The sequence below is a fragment of the Nannospalax galili genome, unplaced genomic scaffold (genome assembly GCF_000622305.1).
Source record: "Nannospalax galili isolate Female #2095 unplaced genomic scaffold, S.galili_v1.0 scaffold1206, whole genome shotgun sequence".
Lineage (NCBI taxonomy): Eukaryota > Metazoa > Chordata > Mammalia > Rodentia > Spalacidae > Nannospalax > Nannospalax galili.
In genome coordinates this window covers 1,119,352-1,143,055 of record NW_008355162.1, presented here as the reverse complement: position 1 = coordinate 1,143,055, position 23,704 = coordinate 1,119,352, and the positions used below count along the sequence as shown (strand labels likewise).

The following is a 23,704-nucleotide window of genomic DNA, read 5'->3' as shown; positions in this document are numbered from 1 at the left end:
AAATCTAACCTATGAAACTCTGAATATTTCAAAGCTTTATCTAATGTATTTATCCTGAAATCACTTTTGTAGCTCAAGGGTTTTTTGTTTTGTTTTTGGGGGTGGGGAGGTATTTGTTTGGGAGAGGTTGGGTTTTTTTGTTTGTTTTGTTTTTGTGGGGGTGGGGCCCGGAGTTTGAAACAGAGTCTCCCTGTAGCCCCAGCTAGCCTGGGACTTGCTATGTAGACCAAACTGGCCTTGATCTCATGGAGACCCTGCCTGCCTCTGCCTCTGGAATGCTGGGAATTAAAGGCATGTACCACCATGCCCAGCTCTCATTTTATGTGTTTGAGTGTTTTATGTGCATGCATGTAAATGCACCTGTGATATACAATGCCCACTGAAGAGGGCATTGAAACCATGGAACTGGAGTTAGTGACAATTATTAGCTGCCGTGTGGGTTCTGGGAACTGAACCCAGGTCCTTTGCAAGAGCAGCTCATGCCCTTAACCACTGAGCCATCTCTCCAGTGTGCCCTCCACACACACACACTTTTTGTTGTTGTTGTTTAAAAAAGGAAAGGGAAAAAAATGTGTGGTACAAATTTCAAAAGTTGTACAGTCAGCCCTTGGCCCAGACCGCACCTCCCTAACTTCCAAACTGCTGTGTGAGTATGTGTGTGTGTGTGTGTGTGTGTGTGTGTGTGTCAATCCTACTGGATAAATTGAGGTTTGTTTTTTTATTTTCTCTGTTGATGTTGTTCTGCCACAAGGGTCTGATTCTCTGTTTGAATTCTAGGACCGCCGTGGGGAGAGGCAGAGCTTGGCTTTATCTTGCTCTCATGCAAAAGAAACTGGCAGATTATCTGAAAGTTCTTGTAGATAATAAGCATCTCTTAAGGTATTTCATCACTGTCTTTATCTTCTGCTTTGTAACTGGAGCATAGTCCTATAGATATTTGTGAATCAAAATAAGGAAATATAGTGTTCAAAGCTTTGATTAAAGTTATTCTTAGTTGGGGCTGGAGAGATGGCTCAGCGGTTAAGAGCACTGACTGCTCTTGCAGAGGACCTGGGTTCAAGTCCCAGCACCCACATGGTGGCTGTGAACCATCCTTAACTCCACTCCAGGAGAATCTGATGCCCTCTTCTGACCTCTGAGGCATTGCACGACACAGATGCACTCACATGCCGCCAGTACACTCATACACATAAAATTTTTTTTAAAAAAATTTTTTTTAAAGTTAGTCTCAAGTGCTCTGAGACTTGGTTTCAAATATTTCTTTGTTGAGCATTAGTATCTCAAAATCATTATGAATGAAGACTCACATGACTTCATTCTGGAAAATTCTGAAGATAGTCTTCTGAAGTAGCAATTCCTAAGATTTAGTAACTAGCAGCCCACCCATTCCTTTAAGATTCAGTGAAATGGTATTTATTAGACTAGATGATAACAGAAAAAACTAACTTTTAAACTAGGTACAGTGGGTAATTTTAGTATTTTTATAAGTATTTTTATCTAGTTGAAGATTGCGTATGCAATTTGTAATATTGTATATTTCCTAGCATCAGTAAAAATTTAGTGGGTATTATTGAAATTTGTTAGTGATTCATTTTTTATATTTATAGCTGTATAAACAAATAGTCATTATAAAAGAAATTTTTTTCTTTGGACTAGAAAGATGACGCAGCAGTAAGTACTTGTTACTCTTGCAGAGAACCCAGGTTTGGTTCCTAGCACACATACATGGCAGCTAACAACTGTCTACAACTCTAGTTCCAAGGAATCCAAAACCCTCTTCTGGCCTCCATGGGCACCAGGCATGCATGTGGTATACTTGCATGCATGCAGGCAAAACTTTCACATAAAAAAAATAAAAATAAATGAAACTTTCTCTAGGTTGAATATAAGGCAGAAATATGTGGAGTTAATTTTCTTGTCTAGTTAAGATGAAAATATCTATTACATAGCAAGGTGTAGTGGTGCACACTTTAACCCCAGTCCTCAAGAGGCAGAGGCACGTGGGCCTCTGACACCGAGAACAGCATGCTCTACATGGGGAGCTCTAAGCCAGCTATAGCTACATGTCTCAAACAAACAATATCTTTTACTGCATGGCCTAAAATCCTGATTTTTCAAAATTTTCAAGTCATGAACATAGCTTTTTTTGGTTTGTTTGTTTTTGAGACCGGGTCTTACAATGTGTCCCAGGCTAGCCTAGAGCTCACTATGTAGCCCAGATTGGCCTCTGCTTCCTGTGTGCTGGGATTACAGACATGGGCCATCATACATGACTCCTTATTAACATATCTTTACATGATACTGATTTCAAATATTTCATATGCTTTGAGTACTGTTACCATGAGTAACTTTGAGTTATAGATTTCCTTCTGACAAACTAATTCTTTAAGACTAACTTTCCTTGCACCAGAAGCAGCAACAGATAGGGCGTGACTGCACTGTGACTGGCCCAGTAGACTGTGAGGTAAGGAAGTAGAGGCAACAGATGTTTGCTGCTCAGCATGACCCAAGGAAGAAGGGAGAGTTCTCTTTCTAGATACAAAAAGCCATGTTTATTAGAGTGTGAGGGAGGAAACAATACATACCAGTGCAGACAGGAGCCACTGAAGACACGGGGGCTCAGGCAGAGTGACAGTAAGGAGCACAGGGGCCAGGAGTAAATGAAAAGGACTGAGGTCCATGATCTAAGTGGAAGAGTTAGCATTGGCTGGGAAGAAGGAAGAGAGCCTTTGCTAAGCCACAGGTAGAGAGGACAGGATGGAGGTATTGGTCAGCTTCCTGTCACTGTAACAAACGCCTCAGATAATCAGCTTCTAAAGGAAAAAAGGCTGGGTGGGTGGCTCAGTATATAAAGCGCTTACTGTGCTAACACAGGGCCTGAGTTTAGTCCCCAGCACCAATGTAGAAAAATTGAGTGTGGAGGCTAGGGCAGTGCCACAGTCTGGTAAAGTGCTTGCTCTATAAGCATGAAGACACAAGTTCAGTCCCCAGTGCCCACGTAAAATGTCAGGCAGGGTAACACGTGTTTGTAATCCCAGTGATAGGAAATGGAGACAGGAGGATCCCTGGGGTTTGCTGGCCAGCTAGCCTACCATGGTCAGTGAGCTCCAGGCTAATGAGAGACCCTGTCTCAAAACAACAAAGTAGACATCTGAGGAACAGCACCTGAGGTTGGTCTTTGGTCTTTAAAGACATGCACATGCATCCATCCACATGTGCTGCAACATAGACACACATATACACAACATAAAAGAAAAGGTGTATTTGGCTGGCAGTTTCAGAGGTCTATAGTCCATAATTGGTCTCCTTGCCTTGTTCCTGTAGCAGGGCAGCATATCATGGTGGGAGTACATGGCTGAAAAAGCCACTCACCTCCTGACCCAGAAGTGAGAGAGAGGACAGAACAAAGGTCTTACATCCCCTTCAGAGCACACCCATGACCTAAAGACCTCTCTCTAGGCAGCAACACTTAGGGCCCAATTATAGCAGAAGAGAAAGCACTTGACACAGTAGAAAAAAGGGAACTTCCCACAGGTCACTTGTTGGGTGATGTTGGTAGCCAGGCCTCTGTGGAGAGCTGGCAAGACAGGTTGTGCTGGTGCCAGGGTGCACAGTAAAGATGTTCTGAGCAGCCCCCTGATATGTCAGTCTCTTGCAGTGAGTTCTATGAGCCTGAGGCCTTAATGATGGAGGAAGAGGGGATGGTGATTGTCGGTCTGCTGGTGGGACTCAACGTCCTTGATGCCAATCTCTGCCTAAAAGGAGAAGACTTGGATTCCCAGGTAAAATGAGACTTCATCTCTAAATGGAATTAATTAGGCCAGGATTTTTTATGAAATCTCCAGACATGTATTGAATCTAAGAAAAGGGTCAGAGGAGAGAACTCTCTGGTAGTGGAGGCCTAGGCTGCTGTGCTGGGAGGGGGGTGCCAACGAGGCTATCTCAGGGAAGAGTGAAGAAGTGGCATGGGCAGAGCCAGGGCTGTGGCTCATGTGGTTGAGCTCTTGCATTGCATGTGCTGGGACCTGGGTTGCATCCACAGCCCTGCATGGTGGCCCCTGCCTTTAATTCCCAAATTCTAGAGGCAGAGGCAGGAGGATCAGAAGTTCAAGGTCATCCTCATTACATAGCAACTTCAAAGTCAGCCTGGACTACATGAGACACTGTCAAAGGAAAGAGGGAAGGAAGGGAGGGAGGAAGGAGCTAAACATCACATATAATGTCAGTAGTCTTGAGATACATACATTTTGATAAAAATCATACCAGCAAATGAGTGAAGACACATGAACATGTGTGATTATTATTTTACAGTAAATGTCGGGAGGAGGTTTGTTATATTTGAGACAGGGTCTCATTAAATAGCCCTAGCTGGCTATCCTCCTGCCTCAGCCTCTTGATTACTGGGATTACGATCATGTGCCCCAACACCTGCTTCCATGTGTTTTCTTAGGATCAGTTTTAGCCAGGTGTGGAGCACATGCCCATATTCACAGTACTTGGGAGGCTGAGGAAGGTGCACCTCTGGGAGATCAAGACCAGCCTACTCTACATAGCCAGTTCTAGGCCTGCTGGGGCTATAGGGAGACTGCTCAAAAAAACAAAAACAAAACAAAACAAAAAGATAATTTTGAAAGTGTTGTTAATAATACCCATTTTTCTTTGCTGCAAGAAGTGTATTTTCTTTTTTTTTTTTTTTTTTTTTTCTTTTTATTTTTTTTGTGTGAGTGTTTTGCCTGCCTGTGATTTTTTTTCATTTTATTTTATGTGTGTGAGTGTTTTGCCTGCCTGTGTGTAAGTGCACCACATGGGTGCTAGAAACCAAACCTGGGTCCTCTGCTAGAGCAGCCACCGCTCTTAACTGTTGAGCCATCTCTCCAGTCCCATGTATTTTATTTTCTATTTATTTATTTATTTATTTATTTATTTATTTGTGTGTGCGTGTGTGTGTATGTATGATGAGGGGCATGTGTGGAGTCAGAGGCAGGGGACAACTTTGTGAAGTCAGTTCTCTCCTCCACCGTGTGGGTTCCAGGGGTCAAGCTCAAGTTGGCAGACTTGGTGGCTGGCACCTTTACCTGCCCAGCCATCTCACCAACCTGCTTTATCTTGGCTAAGACAAGGTCTCTTGTGTTGCTGGTCATATGTAGGACTAGCTAGCTGGCAAGCTTCTGGATTTCTCCTTTCCTCACCCTGATACCATCTAAGGGTATAGGGACAGGTTTGTTTATTAGAGTTAAAAAGAAAAACTCGGGGCTGGAGAGATGGCTCAGCAGTTAAGAACACTGGTTGTTCTTGCAGAAGACCCAGGTTCAAGTCCCAGCACCCATATGGCAACTAACAACTGTCCATAACTCCAGTTCCAGGGGATCCGATGGCCTCTTCTGTCCTCTGAGGGCATTGCATGACACAGGTGCACTTACCTACATGCAGGCAATACGCTCATACACATAAAATAAAAAATAATAAATAAAACATTTAAATTTAAAAAAAAGAAAAAGAAAAACTCTAGGACAGGTAAGCTGTAAAACTCAGCAGCTGCCAGGAGGAGGGGAACAGGGAAGAGAAGGCCAAGCTGCTTGAGTTAAGCCAGCACAGAGGTCAGCCGTATGGTAGACAAGCAGCCATGTGGTGGGGAGGAGAGCCTTAGACACAGAGCAAGGAAGCCCAAAGTACCAGGAAAAGCACATGTAAGCTCTGGCTAGCAGCAAAAGAAAGACAGGAAAGAAGCAAAAATAAGTAGTTAGGCAGACCCAGCAGAACTTCATAGCGACCAGTTAGGACTGCACTAGGGGACAAGAATTCTGGGAAGGAAAAGTATATTATCAAATTAAAGGGATAATTACTGCCTCTCTAGTTTGGCTTAAGGTGAGCCTGTCTTCCTTGGGTGGGCCCACGGCCAGGTGATGACCTGCCCACCTGGATTAAGTTGTTCATGTTTTGGGTAGATTGCAATGCTAGGTCTCTACCTAGGCCCAAGGTTTTATCCTGTTTTATTTATTTATTTATTTATTTAATTTTCTTATGAGTGTTTTGCCTGTATGTATGTAAGTGTACTCATGTTGTACAATGTCTGCAGACACCAAAAGAGAGTGTCGGATCCCCTGGAACTAGAGTTATAGATGTTGTTAACTGCCAAACCTGGGTCCTCTGTAAGAGCAGTCAGTCTCTTATTGCTGAGCCATGTCTCTAGCCCCAGGTTTCATCTTCTTGACCAGAAGGAACTAGTTTTCCCTTGGTGAGTCTTTTCTGTTGCTATGTCAGCCTCCCACCTTGCCTTAGACACAGTGCTACATCCTATTTCATGGGGGTTCTGGGATTGGATTTGAATTCAGATCCTCACACTTATGGCAAGAACTTTACCCACCGAGCCATCTTTCTAGCCCCGCACATTCTTTTCCTGACTAGACTAGCATGTTCCATTGACTGCCTGACTATTTCATTACACTTTTTCAAGATTTTCTAGGCAGTCTGCTATGCTGAATAAATAAAATATCTGTGAAAACTTTTTTTTTTTTTGGTCTTTTTGAGACAGTCTCCCTGTAGTCCCAGCTGGCCTAGAACTCTGCACAGACCAGACTGGCCTCAATCTCATAAAAATCTGCCAGCCTCTGCCTTCCAAATGCTGGGACTAAAGGCATTCACCACCATGCCCAGGCAGCTGAGATTTGTATTATATACAAATATTGGGGCTGGAGAGATAGCTCAGCAGTTAAGAGCACTGACTGCTCTTGCAGAAGACCTGGGTTCAATTCCCAGCACCCAGATGGCAGCTAACAGCCATCCATAATCCATAAACTGTCCAGTTCCAGGAGACCCGATGCCTTCTTCTGACCTCTGCGGGCATTGCACGACACAGGTGTACCTACCTACATGCAGGTAATACACGCATACACATAAAATTTAAAAAAAAACAACATGGATCATACTTGGGGTGATCTGCTGTGTTCCCTGAAGAAGTAGCTTCTGTCTATGGATTCTGCTCTTGGAGCCAGGCTCTCTTTGCTTCCTATCCACTAAATTCTGCATTACATAATATTCTCTCATTCCTTCTGTTATTGGGTGAATAACAGAAGGAATAGATACTTCTTCATTTTCAGCATTTTATTACAAAAGAAATGCACACTCATTAAAAACAGTTGGGTAGCTTGGACATCTTTAAACTGAAACTAAAACTTCCCTCCCTCTCAATCCTTCTTTCCATTATGAGTACTGTTTCTAGGAAGAAACCTTTTAGGACTTTTTTTGAAACAGGGTCTCCCTGTAGCCCCAGCCGGCCTAGAACTAATAATGTAAACCAGGCTGCCTTGATCCCACAGAGATTCACCTGCCTCTGTCTTCTGTGTGCTGGAATTAAAGGCATTTGCCACCACACCCGGCATCCATACCCGACATCTTTTTCTACTTCTAATCTGTATTAAGTGTGTATAGATTTTGTTTTATGTACATCTCTCCTGTTGTATGACTGTGACAAGTCAACAGTCATGTGAAGTATCACAATCACTGTGACTCAGTTTGGAGTTGACTGGATTGAGTAGGGGAGGTAGGGCTCAAGAGCACATGCAGTTTCAGTCGGGGTGGCTGGACCTGAAACTGAAGGCTTGCTGTGTGCTTTATCTGAGACCTGGGCTGACATGCAGAGACCTGGTGATGGAGCATCAAGGGCTTCTGTAGCATGGCTGTTTGCCTGAGGTCCATCCACATGGTCTCCAGCATTTTGATATCTTACAGAAAAGTTCAGACCCTCGAAGGTATATATCCCTCAAAAAAGGATCCATGTGGGCGCCATGTTGCAACTCAAAAGACAGGCCCTCAGGCTGTCTGGGTTTAAATGTTAGAAAAATGGAGTCCTCTTGGTGAAAGGTGGGAGCAGAGAAATTGCAGTTATGTCTCAAAATTATTACAGAGTGGGTTTTTTTGTTGTTGTTTTTTGGTTTTGGGTTTTTTTGTTTTGTTTTTTGGTCTTTTTGTGACAGGGTCTACCTGTAGCCTCAGCTGGCCTGGAGCTTGCTATGTAGACCAGCCTGGCCTCAAACTCACAGACAGATTGGGGTGGGGGGGGCGGTGAGACAGGGTCTCCCCGTAGTCCCAACTGGCCTGGAACTCACTATGTAGACCAGGCTCACCTTGAACTCACAGAGGTCCACCTGCCTCTGCCTCTTGAGTGCTGGAATTAAAGGCGTGTGCCACCACTCCCGGCCCAGTTTTCTGTGTTTCAAATAGGAATGACTTTACTCACTCTCAAGTGCTTAGTTATGGGAGTATTTACTTATTTTAGTTCTTTAAGACAGTGTCTCAGGGTGGAGAGACGGCTCAGCAGTTCAGCGCACTAACTGCTCTTGCAGAGGATTCAGGTTCAATTCCCAACACCCACATGGTGGCTAACAACTGTCCATAACTCTGGTTCCAAGGAATTCAATGCCTCTTCTGACCACTGCAGGCATTGAACAACAGGGGTGTACTGCCTACGTGCAGGCAATACACTCATACACATAAAAAATTAAAATAATAAAGTATTTTAAAAAAAGAAGCCAGGTGTGGTGGTGCACACCTTTAATCCCAGCACTTGGGAGGCAGAGGCAGGCGCATCTCTGTGAGTTCAAGGCCAGCCTGGTCTACATTGTGAGTTCCGGGACAGCTGAGGCTACAGGGAAACCCTGTCTCAAAAAGACCGAAAAAAAGAAGACGGGGTCTCATTCAGCCCTGGCTGGTCTTGGATTCACTATGTAGTCAAGATGGCCATGAACTCCTGATCCTCCTGCCTATACCTCTCAAGTTGAAGTACTATATTTCAGTGTATGTGTGGTATGTGAATGTGATATGTGCTCATGTGCCTGCACCAGGTCAGAGAGGACATCAGGTGTCCTGCTCTATCACAGTTGGCCTTATTCCCTTGAGGCAGGGTCTCCACTGAACCTGGAACTAGATTGGCAGCCAGCAAGCCCCAGTGATCCTCCTGCCTCCACCCTCACAATGCTGGGATTACAAAAACTAGTAACCATGCCCAGCTTTTTACATGAGTGCTAGAAATTCTAATTCAGTCCTCATGATTGTGCAACAAGCATTCTTAGCCACTGAGCCATCTCTCCAGCCCCTCAAATGTTCTATTTCTTGACAGAGGCCTCTTTGTATCAGGGGACAAAGTTTTTGAAGTTTAGATATATGAAGGATCTTGGTCCTTCCTAGTTCCTAGGAGATTCAACCAATTTCCCCAAAGTTAGGGGAAAAAGGACTCAGAAGTGTCAGGTAAGGTCACCACTTTAGTCTAAAAAATCTAAGTCTCTTTCATTACTTTTTACCCCCAAAACTTTGTTCAGCTTCATAAACACCACCCTCCTTTGGCTATGTGCCCATAGTGAAGTCAGTGCCCTGAATTTCAGGGCTCTCAGGTTTGTAAGAATGAGGAACTAAGCTTGTCCTTTATTTCAATCAGGTTGGAGTGATTGATTTTTCCCTCTACCTGAAGGATGTGCAGGATCTTGACGGCAGCAAAGAGTAAGTACTGTGCGTTGCATAGCTCTCTACCTTTTGCTGAGCTAATTACAGAGGTAGATCTGGTAGCATCCTTATTATTTAAGGCACTGTGCTCAAAAGAACAGAGCATGCCTGTAGAAGTTCCCCATTCATGCTGCCCGCCTTTGGCCTCAGTCCAGTCCCACTCCTCTCCCCAGAGGAAGCCACCTTTCACTTCCTTCCAAGCCCGTGTGTTTGTGTGTGTGTGTATGTGTGTATGTGTGTGTGTGTGTACGTGCATGTGTGGGTGAGTGTGTCTGTGCATGTGTGTACATGTTTGTACACACGCACCTGTGTGTGGAGGTATGCATGTACCTACATGTGGAGGCTAGAGGTAGACAACAGGTATCTTCCTTAGTCGCTTCTCCGCCTCACTTTTTTTTCCCCTGTTTCTTTGAGACTGGGTCCCCCTGTAGCCCCAGCTGGCCTGGAACTCGCTATGTGAACCAGGCAGGCCTCGAACTCATAAAGATCTGCTTGCCTCTGCCTCCCAAGTGCTGGGATCAAAGGCATGCACCACCACACCTGGCCCCACCTACTTTTTAGACCAGCAGTGGAATGAATTGGCCAACAAGCTCCAGGAATTCTCCCATCTCTGCCTCCCCAGCACTGGGATTACAGGTGTGTGTCACTGTACCCAGCATTTTATGTGGGTGCTGGGGATCAAACTCAGGCCCTCATGCATGACAGCAAGCACTTTACTGACTGAGCCATCTCTTCAGCCCCCAAGCCCTTGGTAAGGCCTTGCAGGTCTATGCTTGTTGGTTCATGCAGTCCCTTGTTAAATGTAAGGGGATAGTGCTGTTTAAGATGCTTTTGGGTTTATTCATTGGTCACAGCAGGTCTTGGATGTCTCTCATGCCACTGAATAGCTCTCCCTCATCCTGAATGACAAAAGCATTCTCTTCACAGGAAGTTATCTTGGAAAAGAAGAAAGGGGAAAAGCAATATGTGTAAGGTGCTATCATTTATACCATAACAACAGGCTATGTAAGCATGTTTATATGTTGTACTTTCATGTGCATAGAACATATGTGTAGACCTGATGGCAGCAGCGTCCTGTGGAGGCAGGCATGGCATGGGGTTTCCCTGTGAACCCTTGGGGTATGTTGAGTATTTCACCATGAACATGTGTTACCTGCCTGTCATACGACTCTGTGACCAGCCCTCTGGTCTCAAGCACCTTACCAAGGAAGGGGCTAGCAGGAGCCCTAAGAACAAGGGCTCAATGGCTCAAAACTTAATTTTTTTAAATCTATCTTAAGTGTGTATGTGATGCATGTGTGTGGGCACAAGTGCCATGGCACACATTTGGAGGTCAGAGGACAACTTTGTGGAGTTGGTTCTTTCCTTCCACCTTTATGTGGGTTCCAAGGATCAAACTCAGGTCTCCAGTATTGCACAGCAAGTGCTTTACCCACTGTACCATCTCACCAGCCCTCAAGTTTTATTCTCAATGTCAAAAACATGTTGAGATAAATCAATTTTTTACTAGTAAGGGAATAATTGAAGGAATTATGGAATATCCATGGTATGTGATGCAGACATAAGGGAAGTTGAGCTGTGTATATAGTAGACTTAAAGAGATTTGTCCAAAAGAAGGTTGAATGAGAAAAGTATGCTTAGTATATGCATCTTATTTTTTTTTATTTTTTATTATTTTTATTTTATGTGTCTGAGTGTATTGCCTACTTGTGTGTAAGTGCACCAATGTCATGCAGTGCCCAGAGAGCTCAGAAGAGGGGGTCAGATTCCCCTGGAACTGGAGTTATGGACAGTTGTTAGCTGCCATGTAGGTATTAGGAATTGAACCCAGGTCCTCTGGAAGGACTGCCAGTGCTCTTAACCACTGAGCCACTGCTCCAGCCCCTGCATCCTATTTTTATAAGCCAAAAAATCTAATGTATATTATGTATTTTATTTATATATACCGCATGTATGTTGGCTAGATATTAAAATCTCAAAGGATTTTATATCTCAACAGGCTGTTGTGGGTTAGCCAGAGAGCTATGTAAAGTGAAGAACAAGTAAAGAAGAAAAATAATTGAAAAGCCCAGAACCTGTAGCATGAAATCATATAGGATGGTCCCACTTATGTCAACTCCATATGTCAATGTGTATTTAAAGAAATTACAAGGAGGGTGGTAAGATGGCTCAATGAGTAAAGGTTCCTGCCAGCAAGCCTGCCACCTGAGTTCAGTCCCTGAGAGAACTGGCCTCCCACAAGTTGTCCTCTGACCTCCACACACGTGCCTTGGCTCACACACACACACACCCCACACACACATGCACACACTGATATAATTTTAAAAAATAAACTGGTACTGGATAGATAGATGGCCTAGTGGTTAGAGCACTGACTGCTCTTACAGAGGTCCTGGCCTCTATGGTGCTCTGCTTTATGTTTTGAAGTCTGTTTCCTGAGTGAACCCAGTCTCCTTTGTATAGTAAGGACCATGTCACCTGCCACTTCCAGAGCCGTTTGCGTAGCAGGCTGCTGTTTTCACTGTGTACATGCAGGTGGCTTTCCTCATCCAAGAGGCCCAGGCAGTCTACAGAAGTAGGGGAGTCTGCAGGGCCCCTGGTTTCTGGAGCGGCCTGTCCTTGAGCCCAGCTTCTGTGTCCCAGCCAGCCTTGCTCTCTGCTCTATACTTAGCACTGACTGTCTCTTGGTTTCTACAAGATTAGAAGGTTGGGGGATATTTACAAAGCATCTGACATGATTTTGAAAAGTTTCTCCCTTTGTGTTCTTTTCACAGGCATGAGAGAATTACCGATGTCCTTGATCAAAAAAATTATGTGGAAGAACTTAACCGGCACTTAAGGTGAGCCTTGCTCCCTTCTTCAGTGGCAGGTGCACACCCAGCATCCTGTTGCTGCTTGGGGAACTTCCACGATTTGTAACCTTTTTCGAATCCAAGAGGCAAGCTATAATCATTCAGGTCATGTTCATTCAGTGTCCAGACTGCAAGAGGAGCCTCTCCTGATGAGCAGCTTGTGAGGGATAGTCCGCTCTTTGTTTGCTGCTGTTATGCAGCATAGAGAGGTAAATACACAAAACCTGGAGCCTCTGCCTCAACCCCACAGCTTCAGGAAAAAGAAGGATTAAAATAAAGAAAGAAGCTTGGGTATGGTGGCATATGCCTTTGATCCTGGCACTTGAGAAGCAGAGGCAGGTGAATCTCTCTGAGGCCAGCCTGGTCTATATAGTGAATTCCAGGTCAGCTGGGGCTACAAAGTAAGACCTTGTCTCAAAAAACAAACAAGCAAATAAATAATAAAGGAAGGGGCTGAGGTTGTAAGCCAGGGGAACCCTAGGTTCCATCCTCATCACCAAAAGAAAGTTGGGGAGGGGAGGGAATCCATGAACTTGAGTTTTTTAGAGTAAATATATGGGTTTCCTCATCTGCAAAATAAATTAACAATAGGATCCATCTCATTGAAATTGTGGGGGAACTTAACTGAGTTGAGGCATTTAAAATGCTTACAACAGGGCTAGAGAGATGGCTCAGTGATTAAGAGCACTGGCTGTTCTTGCAGAGGACCAGGGTTTCATTCCCAGCACCCACATGGCTGCTAACAACCATCCATACTCCAGTCCCAGGGGATCTAACACCTTCTGACCTCTGTGGGCATTGCTCAACTTGGGTGCACTTACACATATGCAGGCAATACACTCATACACATACAATAAAAATAATAAATTGGGGCTGGAGAGATGGCTCAGTGTTAAGAGCACTGATTGCTCTTGCAGAGGACCCGGGTTTGATTCCCAGCACCCACATGGTGGCTACGAACCGTCCTTACTCCAGTTCCAGGGGACTCCAAAGCCCTCTTCTGACCTCTGTGGCATTGCACAACACAGGTGCACTCACACATTATGCAGGCAATACACTCATACACATTAAAAAATAATAATTAAAAAATAAAGTTAATCATAATTATTTAAAATAATAATAAATTTAAAAATTAAATAACATAAAATGCTTACAATAAGGAAGGCCTGGTCTATAAATAGTCCAAAGCCTGGCTGCTGTTGTTGTTAAGACAATTGTTATTACTGTAAAGTCTATTGTTTTTCTATCTGCAGATTTGTTGCATTAGTTTTCTTACATTTTTTTCAGTGTAGAAGTATCACATATCACTTGAAGAATACTTTAAAAATGTGAGAAAGTATAAAAGATTTAAAAATCCAACTTTGGTGTTGGGGAGATGGCTCAGTGGGTAAAGTGCTTGCCATGCAAGTATGGGGACCTGAGTTTGAATCTGTAGCACCTGAAAAAGCTGGGCACACGCCTTTAGTTCCAGCACTTGGGAGGCAGAGGCAGATGGATCTCTCTGAGTTCTGGACCAACCTGTCTCAAAAAGACAAAAAAGAAAAAGTTTGGCACAGCCTTGTACCTCTGTAACCCTAGTTTTTTTGGGGGGGTGGAGGGGTGGGGGGAGATGAAGAAGACAGTCAGATCCCCAGAGCCTACTGCCCAGCCAGTCTAGCCAATCAGTGAGCTCCTGGTTCAGTGAGACCCTTGTATGAAAAAAAACAGATACCCAACATCAACCTCTGGCCCCCACATGCATGTGTACACATAATCAAGTACACACATACACATGCACTAGATGCAAGAAATAAATAAAATGAAAATCAACATTGGTCCTTCTCTACAAGTGTCGCTGTCTCTGTGGATATTTAAACATAGGACAGCCAGCACATTTTTAGGTCTCATCAGATACTATATTGGAGGAAACATGTTTTCTTTGTAGCTGACTAAAAAAAAGGAATGAGTGGTGTGCTGGAGAGCTCTGGTGTCAGCTTGATGACACACCTGGGTAGAGGGAGCCTCAATTGGGGAACTGCCTCCATAGGACTGGCCTGTTGCCATGTCTGTGGGATATCTTCTTAATTATGGAGTGATGTAGGAGGGCCCAGCCCATTGTGGGTGGTGCCACCCCTGGGCAGATGGGTCTACGTTGTATAAGAAAGCAGGTTTGAGCATGGGCCAGGGAAGCAAGCCAGTAAGCAGCATTCCTCCATGACCTGTGCTCCAGCTCCTGCCTCCAAGATCCTGCCCTGAGTTCCTACCTTGGGCTCCCTCAGTGGCTGCGGAGATTGTAAGCCAAATAAATGCTTTGCAAGTTGATATTGGTCAAAGTGTTTTGTCACAGCAATTGAAGGCAAACTAGAACAAGTAGCATTTAAAAAAATTTTTTTATTGAGCTTTTGTAATTTCATACAATAGTTCTTAGACAAATTTAGACCCCCCCTCCCCCATCCATGCCCCCCCATCTACCCACTGGACCTCATGTAGTCCACCATACCTGTTAAGTCCCCGCTAGTCAAGCATTTGTACCCAGATGTCTGTCAGTGTAAATATCCAGATGTCTGTCAGTGTAAATTTATCCACTGCCTAGTCAGCCCATCTAGAAATCGTATGTAAAGCATACTAGCATATTTTTTAAATACTTTATTTTTTATTTTATGTGTATAAGTGTATTGCCTGCATGTATGTAAGTGTACCTATGTCATGCAATGCCCACAGAGGTCATAAGAAGGCATCCGATCCCCTGGAACTGGAGTTACAGACAGTTGTCAGCTGCCTTGTTGGTGCTGGGAATCAAACCTGAGTCCTCTGCAGGAGCCGCCAGTGCTCGTAAACACTGAGCCATCTCTCTAGGCCCAAATAAGTAGCATATTTTAAGGATAAAATTTATTGACAGTGATATTAAAATGTGCACACACATTGAGAGTTCTTGCCTCCACGAGTTAGGAGCCGTCCCTTTCCTACGGGAAACTGAGGACTGTTTGTTCACCAGCTGGGAAAACAACCAGCCCTTACAAGTTTACCCTGACCTAGAATGCTTATTTCTACAGCTGCACAGTTGGGGATCTTCAAACTAAGATAGATGGCTTGGAGAAGACTAATTCAAAGCTCCAAGAAGAGGTTTGTATTTACCTTTAAACAAAATAGAGTGACCCAAAAAGAGAAATGGTAGGTGGCAGCTGTAATCCCTGCTGCTTGGGAGACTGAGCCAGGAGGACAGCAAAGTCTTCGTGGGCTAGAGAGTTTAAAGCCAGTCTGAACAACTTAACATGTCCCCATGTCAAAACAAAAGGTAAAAAGAGCACTCCATGATAGAGTGCTTGCCTAGTATGCACAAGGCCCTAGCTTCGATCCTCAGGACAGGAGAAAGAGAGAGGAAGAAATGGTCTAGTTGGTACATCTGATCAGAGTGTCTTGCTGACAGGAAAGGGAGCTAGCCTGGAATGGCGCTGCACAGGAGACATGACGAGAGTGTGCATATTCCACCTGCCCAGGGCTCCCAGTGAGCCACAACAGTGATCTTGAGGCAGTACAATTTTATCACCTCCAAGAACTCATCATCAGAGCAGCCCAACATCTGCCGTGGAAGCACAGTTTTCCTATTTCCCACCTTTGCTATCAAACGCTTCCCTGCTGCCCCCGAAAGCAGACTGTCACGAGGCACCCAGCCCACCCCTCTGCTCTGGCCCCTTGGGAGCACAGCACCAGTCTCCCCACAGCGTGGTCTTTCTCTGCTTTCTCACTAGGAGGAGAGAGACTGAAAGGACAGGAAGAAGGAGGGCTGAGGCCGAGGAAGAAGGCTTGCTGCCCGCTGCCCGGCAGTCTCCTTGCTGGACACATCTTGTCTCCTGTTAGCAGGAGGGGGGTTGCTCATCCATTGAGGCTTTCCACAGGTAGCGGGAAGAAGGAGAGCTTTGAGAAGGGGTTTTAAAAAGGAGCACCCCACAGCATGGAGGCAGGGTGCCAAGGAGGGTATATTACAGAGGTCACCTCCCCCCCGCCCAGGATTCACTACAGACTGTCTCTCTCTGCTCTCCCCAGGGGCTTTCAGGGGAGGAGCTCAGCTTTGCATGAGTTGAGGGGCCACAAAGATAGTATTCCAGGGGATGTCGTGGGAGGAGCCACTACATTTAGTACTGAAGGACCTGTCCTCCCCCTGGTAAGCAGGCCTTTGAGCCTCCATGGAGGGAGGGAGGTTTTTGAGCCTCACTTTTCTGTTTCCAAGTTGGGTGATGACACATAAATTCAGTATTGTAAAGATTGTTAGACTGTTATCATATAAATAGGAATTAAACATTTCAGGGAGTGTTTTGCAGAGTTGGGTGACTTTAAACAAATAGAACACTGCTCTCCAATCAGGTGGCATGCTTCCACTGGAGGAAATAGAAAAGCTGAGTTTTCTTTAAAGGCATGCGGTCTTGAGAAGTAATGTATATGCTGTCTGTGCCTCCACAGAGAGGAGTGGAAAGGAGCTAGTATCATTGCCTGCTTCTTTCTTTTTGACAACTAACACCTTCTGAAGCCTTAAAACATCTTCCTAGGCCACAGCAGTTGTTTAGAAACCAGCCTGGGTTCTTGGGTAACTTTTAGGGGACAGTTCGGTGCCTCAGGGTCCCAGTGTTAAGCAGTGTACAGATGACTTCCTTGTTCCTTGTCCAGCCTCTCTCCTCTTGGAAGCTGGGCCTGGAGCTGGAACAGGGAGGGGCCTGGCTGCTATTTTCCTGTCTTCCTTGCCTCTCATAATATCCTCTTGTTGGACATGTTCATGAAAGCAAACAACTTCTTTGCATGTTTCCTTAGACCATGATAACACATTCAAAGAGAGGAAGGCTTCCTCTCCGGCCTGCCTCTGATGACTTAAGTTTGATTCTCCCCCGACAGAATTTTTTATTCCCCTTAACAATAAAATATACATTTGCTTATCAAAAACTAAAAAGGGGGGACTGGGGAGATGGCTCATGGGTAAAGTACTTGCCTAAGTATGAAAACCTGAGTTTAGATCCCTAGCACCCACATAAAAGTTGGGCGCTACAGCATGTTTCTGTAATCCCAGAGCTGGGAAGCAGAAATAGGCAGATCTCAGGGGCTTGCCTGGCCATCTAGCCAAAACCGCATGCTCTGGGTTGTAAGTAGGTTTCCAAGTCATTAAAAGCTTTCATAAGGGGCTAAAGAGATGGCTCAGCAGGTAAGAGCACTGGCTGCTCTTGCAGAGGACCCGAGTTTGGTTCCCAGCACCCACATGGTGGCTAACAGCCATCTTCAACCCCAGTTCAGGGGATCTGACATCCTTTTCTACCTCCATGGGCAGTGTATGACATGGGTACACTTACATGCATGCAGGCAAAGCACTCAACATAAAATAAGAATAAATAAATGAAAAATATTTGAACAATTAACATATTTCAGTTTTGTGCTTCCAGTGTAATTTATGTTACCATTTTTCTTCCCCTTTTTGGGGGCATTTTTGAGACAGGGTCTCCCTGTAGCCCCAGCTGGCCTAGAACTTGCTATGTAGACAAGGCTAGCCTTGAACTCACAGAGACCTGCCTGCTCTGCCTCCGGAGTGCTGGGATTAAAGGCATGCACCACCAACAGTAATTTATGTTACCATTTTTATACTAGACATTTGGGCTGTCCCTAATTCTTTGTGTGTGTACATAAATTACTGTCCACATAAAATTGTATGTTACCAATTTTGAAATATGTATAAAATTTTGGAGAGAATACAGAACTAGGACTGTGGTGGGGTAGGAGAGAGCTTTTACTAGATACATTTTTATGCCTTTGAAGTTTGAACCAAAATTCCCTACTCAAAGCAAGGAAGTAAGATAGATTGTAGATTGTGAGGAAGCCAAGTAGATGTCAGCTTTTGATTTGGACAGCAAGATTAATTTTGTTGTTAAAATATGTAAGAAGTCTTTCTTAATCAGCTTGCAGCTGCAACAGACCGGATTTGTTCCCTTCAAGAAGAACAGCAGCGGCTCAGAGAACAGAACGAGTTAATTCGTGAGAGAAGTGAAAAGAGTGTGGAGGTGAGAAACTGACACTACGGTGGGCGGCGTGTTCCTCACTCAGACGCACCCCTTGTCGGCTTCGAGCTTGCAGCTGCCCCTTGGCCTGGGGAATGGTTTCAGGCTTTGCCTGGAGCACCAGAGCCATGGCTGCTCAAGTCTCTTGTGCGGATGGCATCATGTGTGCCTGATACACAGGACACTGTGACCCCATGGAAATGCAGCAATGCTGGCTTGTTTAAGGAGGAGACACGTATGTTTAGTGCAGAACATCTGTTGTTTTCAAACACTTCCAGCCTGTGGCTGGTGAATGCATTGATGCAGAGCCTGCAAATACCAAGGCCAAGGTTCTTTAATACTGACCCAGTCTCTAGACTGTAAAAGGTCCCTTGTTTGAAATCAAAAGTACCTCTTGCTGCTGTCCCCCCGCCTGGGCCACGTAAGGCTCCTGCAATGCCAGCCTTTGCACCCCAGCTTCCTCTTGGCTCTTCAGCCTTGGCTCATGCTGAGTCATCTGTCGTGCTAGCCTTGCTGCCCACAGTTGGCTCAGGCCTCCCTCTTCTGTGCGCCCATAGTTCCTTGTACTTCATTCACCACAGAGGCCAGTGTTGGTCTGTAAGGTGCTAGGCTGCAGCTCTGTCTCACCCAGTGGTTAAAGGATAGAGACCATATCTAAGTTACCAGAAGTTTACCAATGCTAAATAGCAGCATCAGTAAATACTGAATAATGGATTGAATGAGGGCCTTTCCCACCACGTATTCTTGTCCTGTTTTAAAGAAAATTTAATATAAATCATTACAGAACCTAAGTGTTGTTACAAAAATTTGTTGCTCAGTCCCAGTACTCAGGAAGCAGAAGCAGAAGGATCTCAAGTTCAGCCTGAGCTACAAATCTTTTGGCTTTCTGGCATCTTTCATCTTTCAAGTTGTTATATCTAAGAACTCAGCCTTAGTCTATCATGTTTAAAAAGGCAGAAAATTGGCTGGGCATGGTGGCGCACGCCTTTAATCCCAGCACTTAGGAGGCAGAGGCAGGCGGATCTTTGTGCATTCGAGGCCAGCCTGGTCTACATAGTGAGCTCCAGGACAGCTGGGGCTATAGGGAGACCCTGTCTCAAAAAGACTGAAAAAAAAAAAAAGTAGAAAATTACTCTTTCAGAAAATTGGAGCATACTTCTTTGTTTTGTTTTGTTTTGTTTTTTGCCTTTTTTGAGACAGGATCTCTCTATAGCCCCAGCTGGCCTGGAACTCACTATGTAGACCAGGCTGGCCTCGAACTCACAGAGATCCACCTGCCTCTGCCTCCCAAATGCTGGGACTAAAGGCATGTGCCACCACGCCTGGCTAAAAAACTGGAGCATATTTCTTAATGCATTGTAACGAGTTGGCTTTCCATAAGTCAATTGTCCTTGGCGCTCTCTATACAGATAACAAAGCAGGACACCAAAGTTGAACTGGACACTTACAAGCAGACCCGGCAAGGTCTGGATGAAATGTACAGCGATGTGTGGAAGCAGCTCAAGGAGGAGAAGAAAGTCCGACTGGTGAGTAGACTGAGTCCTCAGGAAGAGTCCTCACAGCCCTCCAGGCAACCTATCTGCCCTCTGCATGAGTGCTGGCACTCAGGGAAAACCCAAAGTTGTCCATTCTCCCCAGTGTTTACAGTGCATTTCTGCAATGTTATTTGTATCTATTCCCTTCCATCAGTCTTTTCTAGAGGCTGCTATGAGATCAGACTCTGGTTCCTTTGACAGTACTGTCCCTCAGTCATAGTCTCTGGCCTATTTATTTCCACTCTGTACGTTGGTAGTACAGGTCTTTCGCAAACCCAGTCCTTACGGGTACTTTCTTGTCTTGGCTTCCTTGAATGAATGTGAGGCACCATGTCCTGAGTCACCCAGGATGGAAAGAGCCATTTCAGATGGTTGTACCTATGCCGTGATAAAGTAGCAAAGCGTTCCAGAAACTACTGTTGCTCCATCAACTCTATTGGCATGCAGACACAAGCCACATGTTCTTTCAGACCATGGGTTCTGCTGTTTAGGTTTGGGGACCCTGGCCATTAGAACTTTGGACTCATTGCCAAGTCAGCTTTCTGTTGACAGGATACACCATCATCTTTCATTGTACCATGTAAGGGGGACAAACCGCCAGGTATGTTGGTTCACACCTGTACTTGGTGGCAACTGCAGAGCTGAGGCAGGAAGATCTAAGTTTGAAGCCAGTCTGGGCTACTACATGGTGATTCTCTCTCTCAAAAACCAGGGGGAGGGGCTGGAGAGATGGCTTAGCGATTAAGAACACTGGCTGTTTTTGCAGAAGACCCGGGTTCGAATCCCAGCACCCGCATGGCAGCCAACAACTGTCCGTTCCGTAACTACAGTTCCAGGGGATCCAACAGCCTCTTCTGTCCTCCACGGGCATTGTACGACATGGGTGCACTTACCTACATGCAGGCAATACATGCATACACATAAAATAAAAGTAATAAATAAAAAAATTTTTTTTAAAAACCAGGGGGAAGGGAAAGAGAGAAGAGAGGGGAAGGAGGGAAGACTTGAATCTGGTTAACCTCCAGTCAGACCTTTCTCCATCTCCCAAGCTTGTCCTGTCCTGTATTTTGTCCTTAGTCATTGCCCAGGATACCACAGTACAGTGACCAGTCCTATGATACAATTAGATACAGTCTGATGATCTGCTTTAATAGCATTCTCCTTGTAAATATCTTTTAAAGGAACTAGAAAAAGAACTGGAGTTACAGATTGGGATGAAAACCGAGATGGAAATCGCCATGAAGCTTCTGGAGAAGGACACACACGAGAAGCAGGACACACTGGTCGCTCTCCGCCAACAGCTGGAGGAAGTCAAAGCAATTAATCTACAGATGTTTCACAAAGTTCAGGTGGGAATTGGCCTCATGTCTATGCCACAGCTACATCCAGGTCCCACTGCTTACCATGTGTTGCCCTTCAGCCTGCTGCCTTCCTTCGTGCAGAGCAAGCAGGCATACCTGTAAGAATCCACAACTTGGCACACCTGATCCTCAGCCCTCTTAGGTTATTGCATGTATCATATTTTATTGATTTATTTGTATTGATGTGCGTCTATATCTGTATGTGTGTGTATACATACTGTGTGTCAGTGCCCATGGAGGCCAGAAGACAAACAGGGTTACAAGCGTTTGTGAGCTGCCCATTGTGGGTGCTGGGATCTGAATTCCAGTCCTCACCATAGAGCAGCAAACGCTCTTAACCACTGAGCCATGTCTCCAGCCCCTATTTATTTATTTTTTTAAAAGTCTCACTACAGGGGCTGGAAAGATGGCTCAGGGGTTAAGAGCACTGACTGTTCTTGCAGAGGACCTGGGTTCGATTCCCAGCACCCACATGGTGGCTACGAACCGTCTTTAACTCCAGTTCCAGGGGAATCTGAAGCCCTCTTCTGACCTCTGCAGCATTGCACTACACAGGTGCACTCACATACATGCAGGCAATACACTCATACACATTAAATAAAAATAATAAATAAGGCTGGCCTGGGAACCCGCCGGCCACTAAAATAATAATAATAATAATAATAATAATAATAATAATGAAATATTTTTTAAAAGTCTCACTATATAACCCAGGTTGGCCTCAAAATTTTAATCCCCCAGCCTCTGCCCCCCAAATACTGGAATTGTAGGTGTGCACCACCACACCCAGCTTTATTGCATTTCTTTTATTTGATCCTCATAGCAGAGGGACGTGGAGTGGCAAGGGAGAAGCAAGTGGCTCAATAATGGGCCTGTCGTATTGCAGCTAAGTAGGCCAAAAACTGAACTGGTAACGTCTTTTTAGTCCCTTGCATCGACATCTCCTTACCATCTGTTCTCTTCTAGTTCAGAGACTACTTGTGTGCGCCAAGACATGGAGAAGGGAATTAAGAGTGTCTTCCCAGAATTTGTCATGTAGCTACATTTGTTCAGTCGCCCAATCTCTAGCTGGCTGCTTGTCTCTCCTGTAATGTCAAAGTGCTCAAGGGAGCAGGTCCAGAAAGATTGTTTAAAAACAGTGTCCCCAGGGACTAGAGAGATGGCTCAGCAGTGAAGAACACTGGTTGTTCTTGCAGAAGACCCGGGTTCAAACCCCAGCACCCACATGGCAGCTAACAAGTATCTGTAACTCCAGTCCCAGGGATCCTACAGCCTCTTCTGACCTCCGGGGGCATTGCATCACACAGGTGCACTTACCTACATGTAGGCAATACGTGCAAACACAGAAAATAAAAAATAAGGGGTTGGGGATTTGGCTCAGTGGTAGAGCACTTGCCTAGCAAGCACAAGGCCCTGGGTTCGGTCCTCAGCTCAAAAAATAAAAATAAATGGAGGGGGTTGTACCTCAGTTGGAATCCTTGTGTAGGCCCTTGCCTATTCCTTGAAGTCCTGGGTTCAATTCCTAGCACCACATGAACCAGGCATAATGCTGGCACATGCTCATATTCCTAGCATTAGGGAGGTGGAATCAGGATGATCAAGAGTTCAAGGCCAGCCTCAGCTACATAGTTAAGTCCTGCCTCTGCCTCCCAAGTGCTGGGATCAAAGGCGTGCGCCACCATGCCCTGTAATAAATTTAAAAAAACAAGTCCCCAAAGGGCACCATTCTCACCATTTCCCTCCCTCCCTCCCCCTCTCTCTCTCTCTCTCTCTCTCTCTCTCTCTCTCTGTCTCTGTCTCTGTCTCTGTCTTTCTCAGCAGAGTTGAGGTTTAACAAAAGATATTTTAGGCCAGCCATGGTACTGTAATGCATGCCCTTAATCCCAACACAGGAGGATCTCTGTGAGATCGAGGCCAGCCTGATCTACAGTAGCAAGTTCTAAACCTTAGCTGGGGCTACAGGGAAACGCTGTCCCCAAAAAACAAAAACAAAACAAATCAAAAGTGCACTTTAATACCGGCTTAAGCATGAGGGTTAGGAGAGAGGCGCTAAGAAAACAGTAAAACATCCCTGAGAGCAAAATTCTGGTTTCTATTTTATTGCCAAAATAGATAATTTTTTCTTTTTGGTGGACTTCCAGTAATGACAGTCTGAAGACAGAGCACATGAGCACTCAGAAGCTTTATTGTCATAAGCTGACTATCAACTATTTTTTCCTATCCTTTTTCAGCTATTACGTAATCGATAATGTAATAGCAACAGTGAAAACTGAAGTAAGAGCCAGGCAGGGTGACACATACCTGTAATTGCCATCCTTGGGTGGTAAAAGCAAGAGGATTACTTAGAAGTGAAGACCAACTTGGCATCATAGTAAGCTCCAGGCAAGCCAGGGCTACATAGTGAGATGCTATCTAAAAGGAAGGGAGGGAGGGAGGGAGGGAGGGAGGGA

At 45.0% G+C, this 23,704-nt stretch overlaps 1 protein-coding gene across 4 annotated transcripts in view; it reads left to right on the top strand.

The window, feature by feature from the left end:
* The window catches only part of Rufy1 (RUN and FYVE domain containing 1), a 58,678-nt gene that overhangs the window by 18,075 nt on the left and 16,899 nt on the right, over nt 1-23,704 (top strand). For all 4 annotated transcript variants that reach the window (XR_607937.2, XM_008852262.3, XM_029555616.1 and 1 more), the window contains exons 4-11: nt 778-879; nt 3,659-3,782; nt 9,431-9,492; nt 12,270-12,335; nt 15,380-15,449; nt 18,260-18,361; nt 19,768-19,884; nt 21,075-21,242. Coding sequence is in view for 3 of the 4 variants with exons in the window: in XM_008852262.3 (XP_008850484.1) it covers nt 778-879; nt 3,659-3,782; nt 9,431-9,492; nt 12,270-12,335; nt 15,380-15,449; nt 18,260-18,361; nt 19,768-19,884; nt 21,075-21,242 (811 nt within the window). In the remaining variant the exon portion in view is untranslated. The remainder of the gene's footprint in view (nt 1-777; nt 880-3,658; nt 3,783-9,430; nt 9,493-12,269; nt 12,336-15,379; nt 15,450-18,259; nt 18,362-19,767; nt 19,885-21,074; nt 21,243-23,704) is intronic.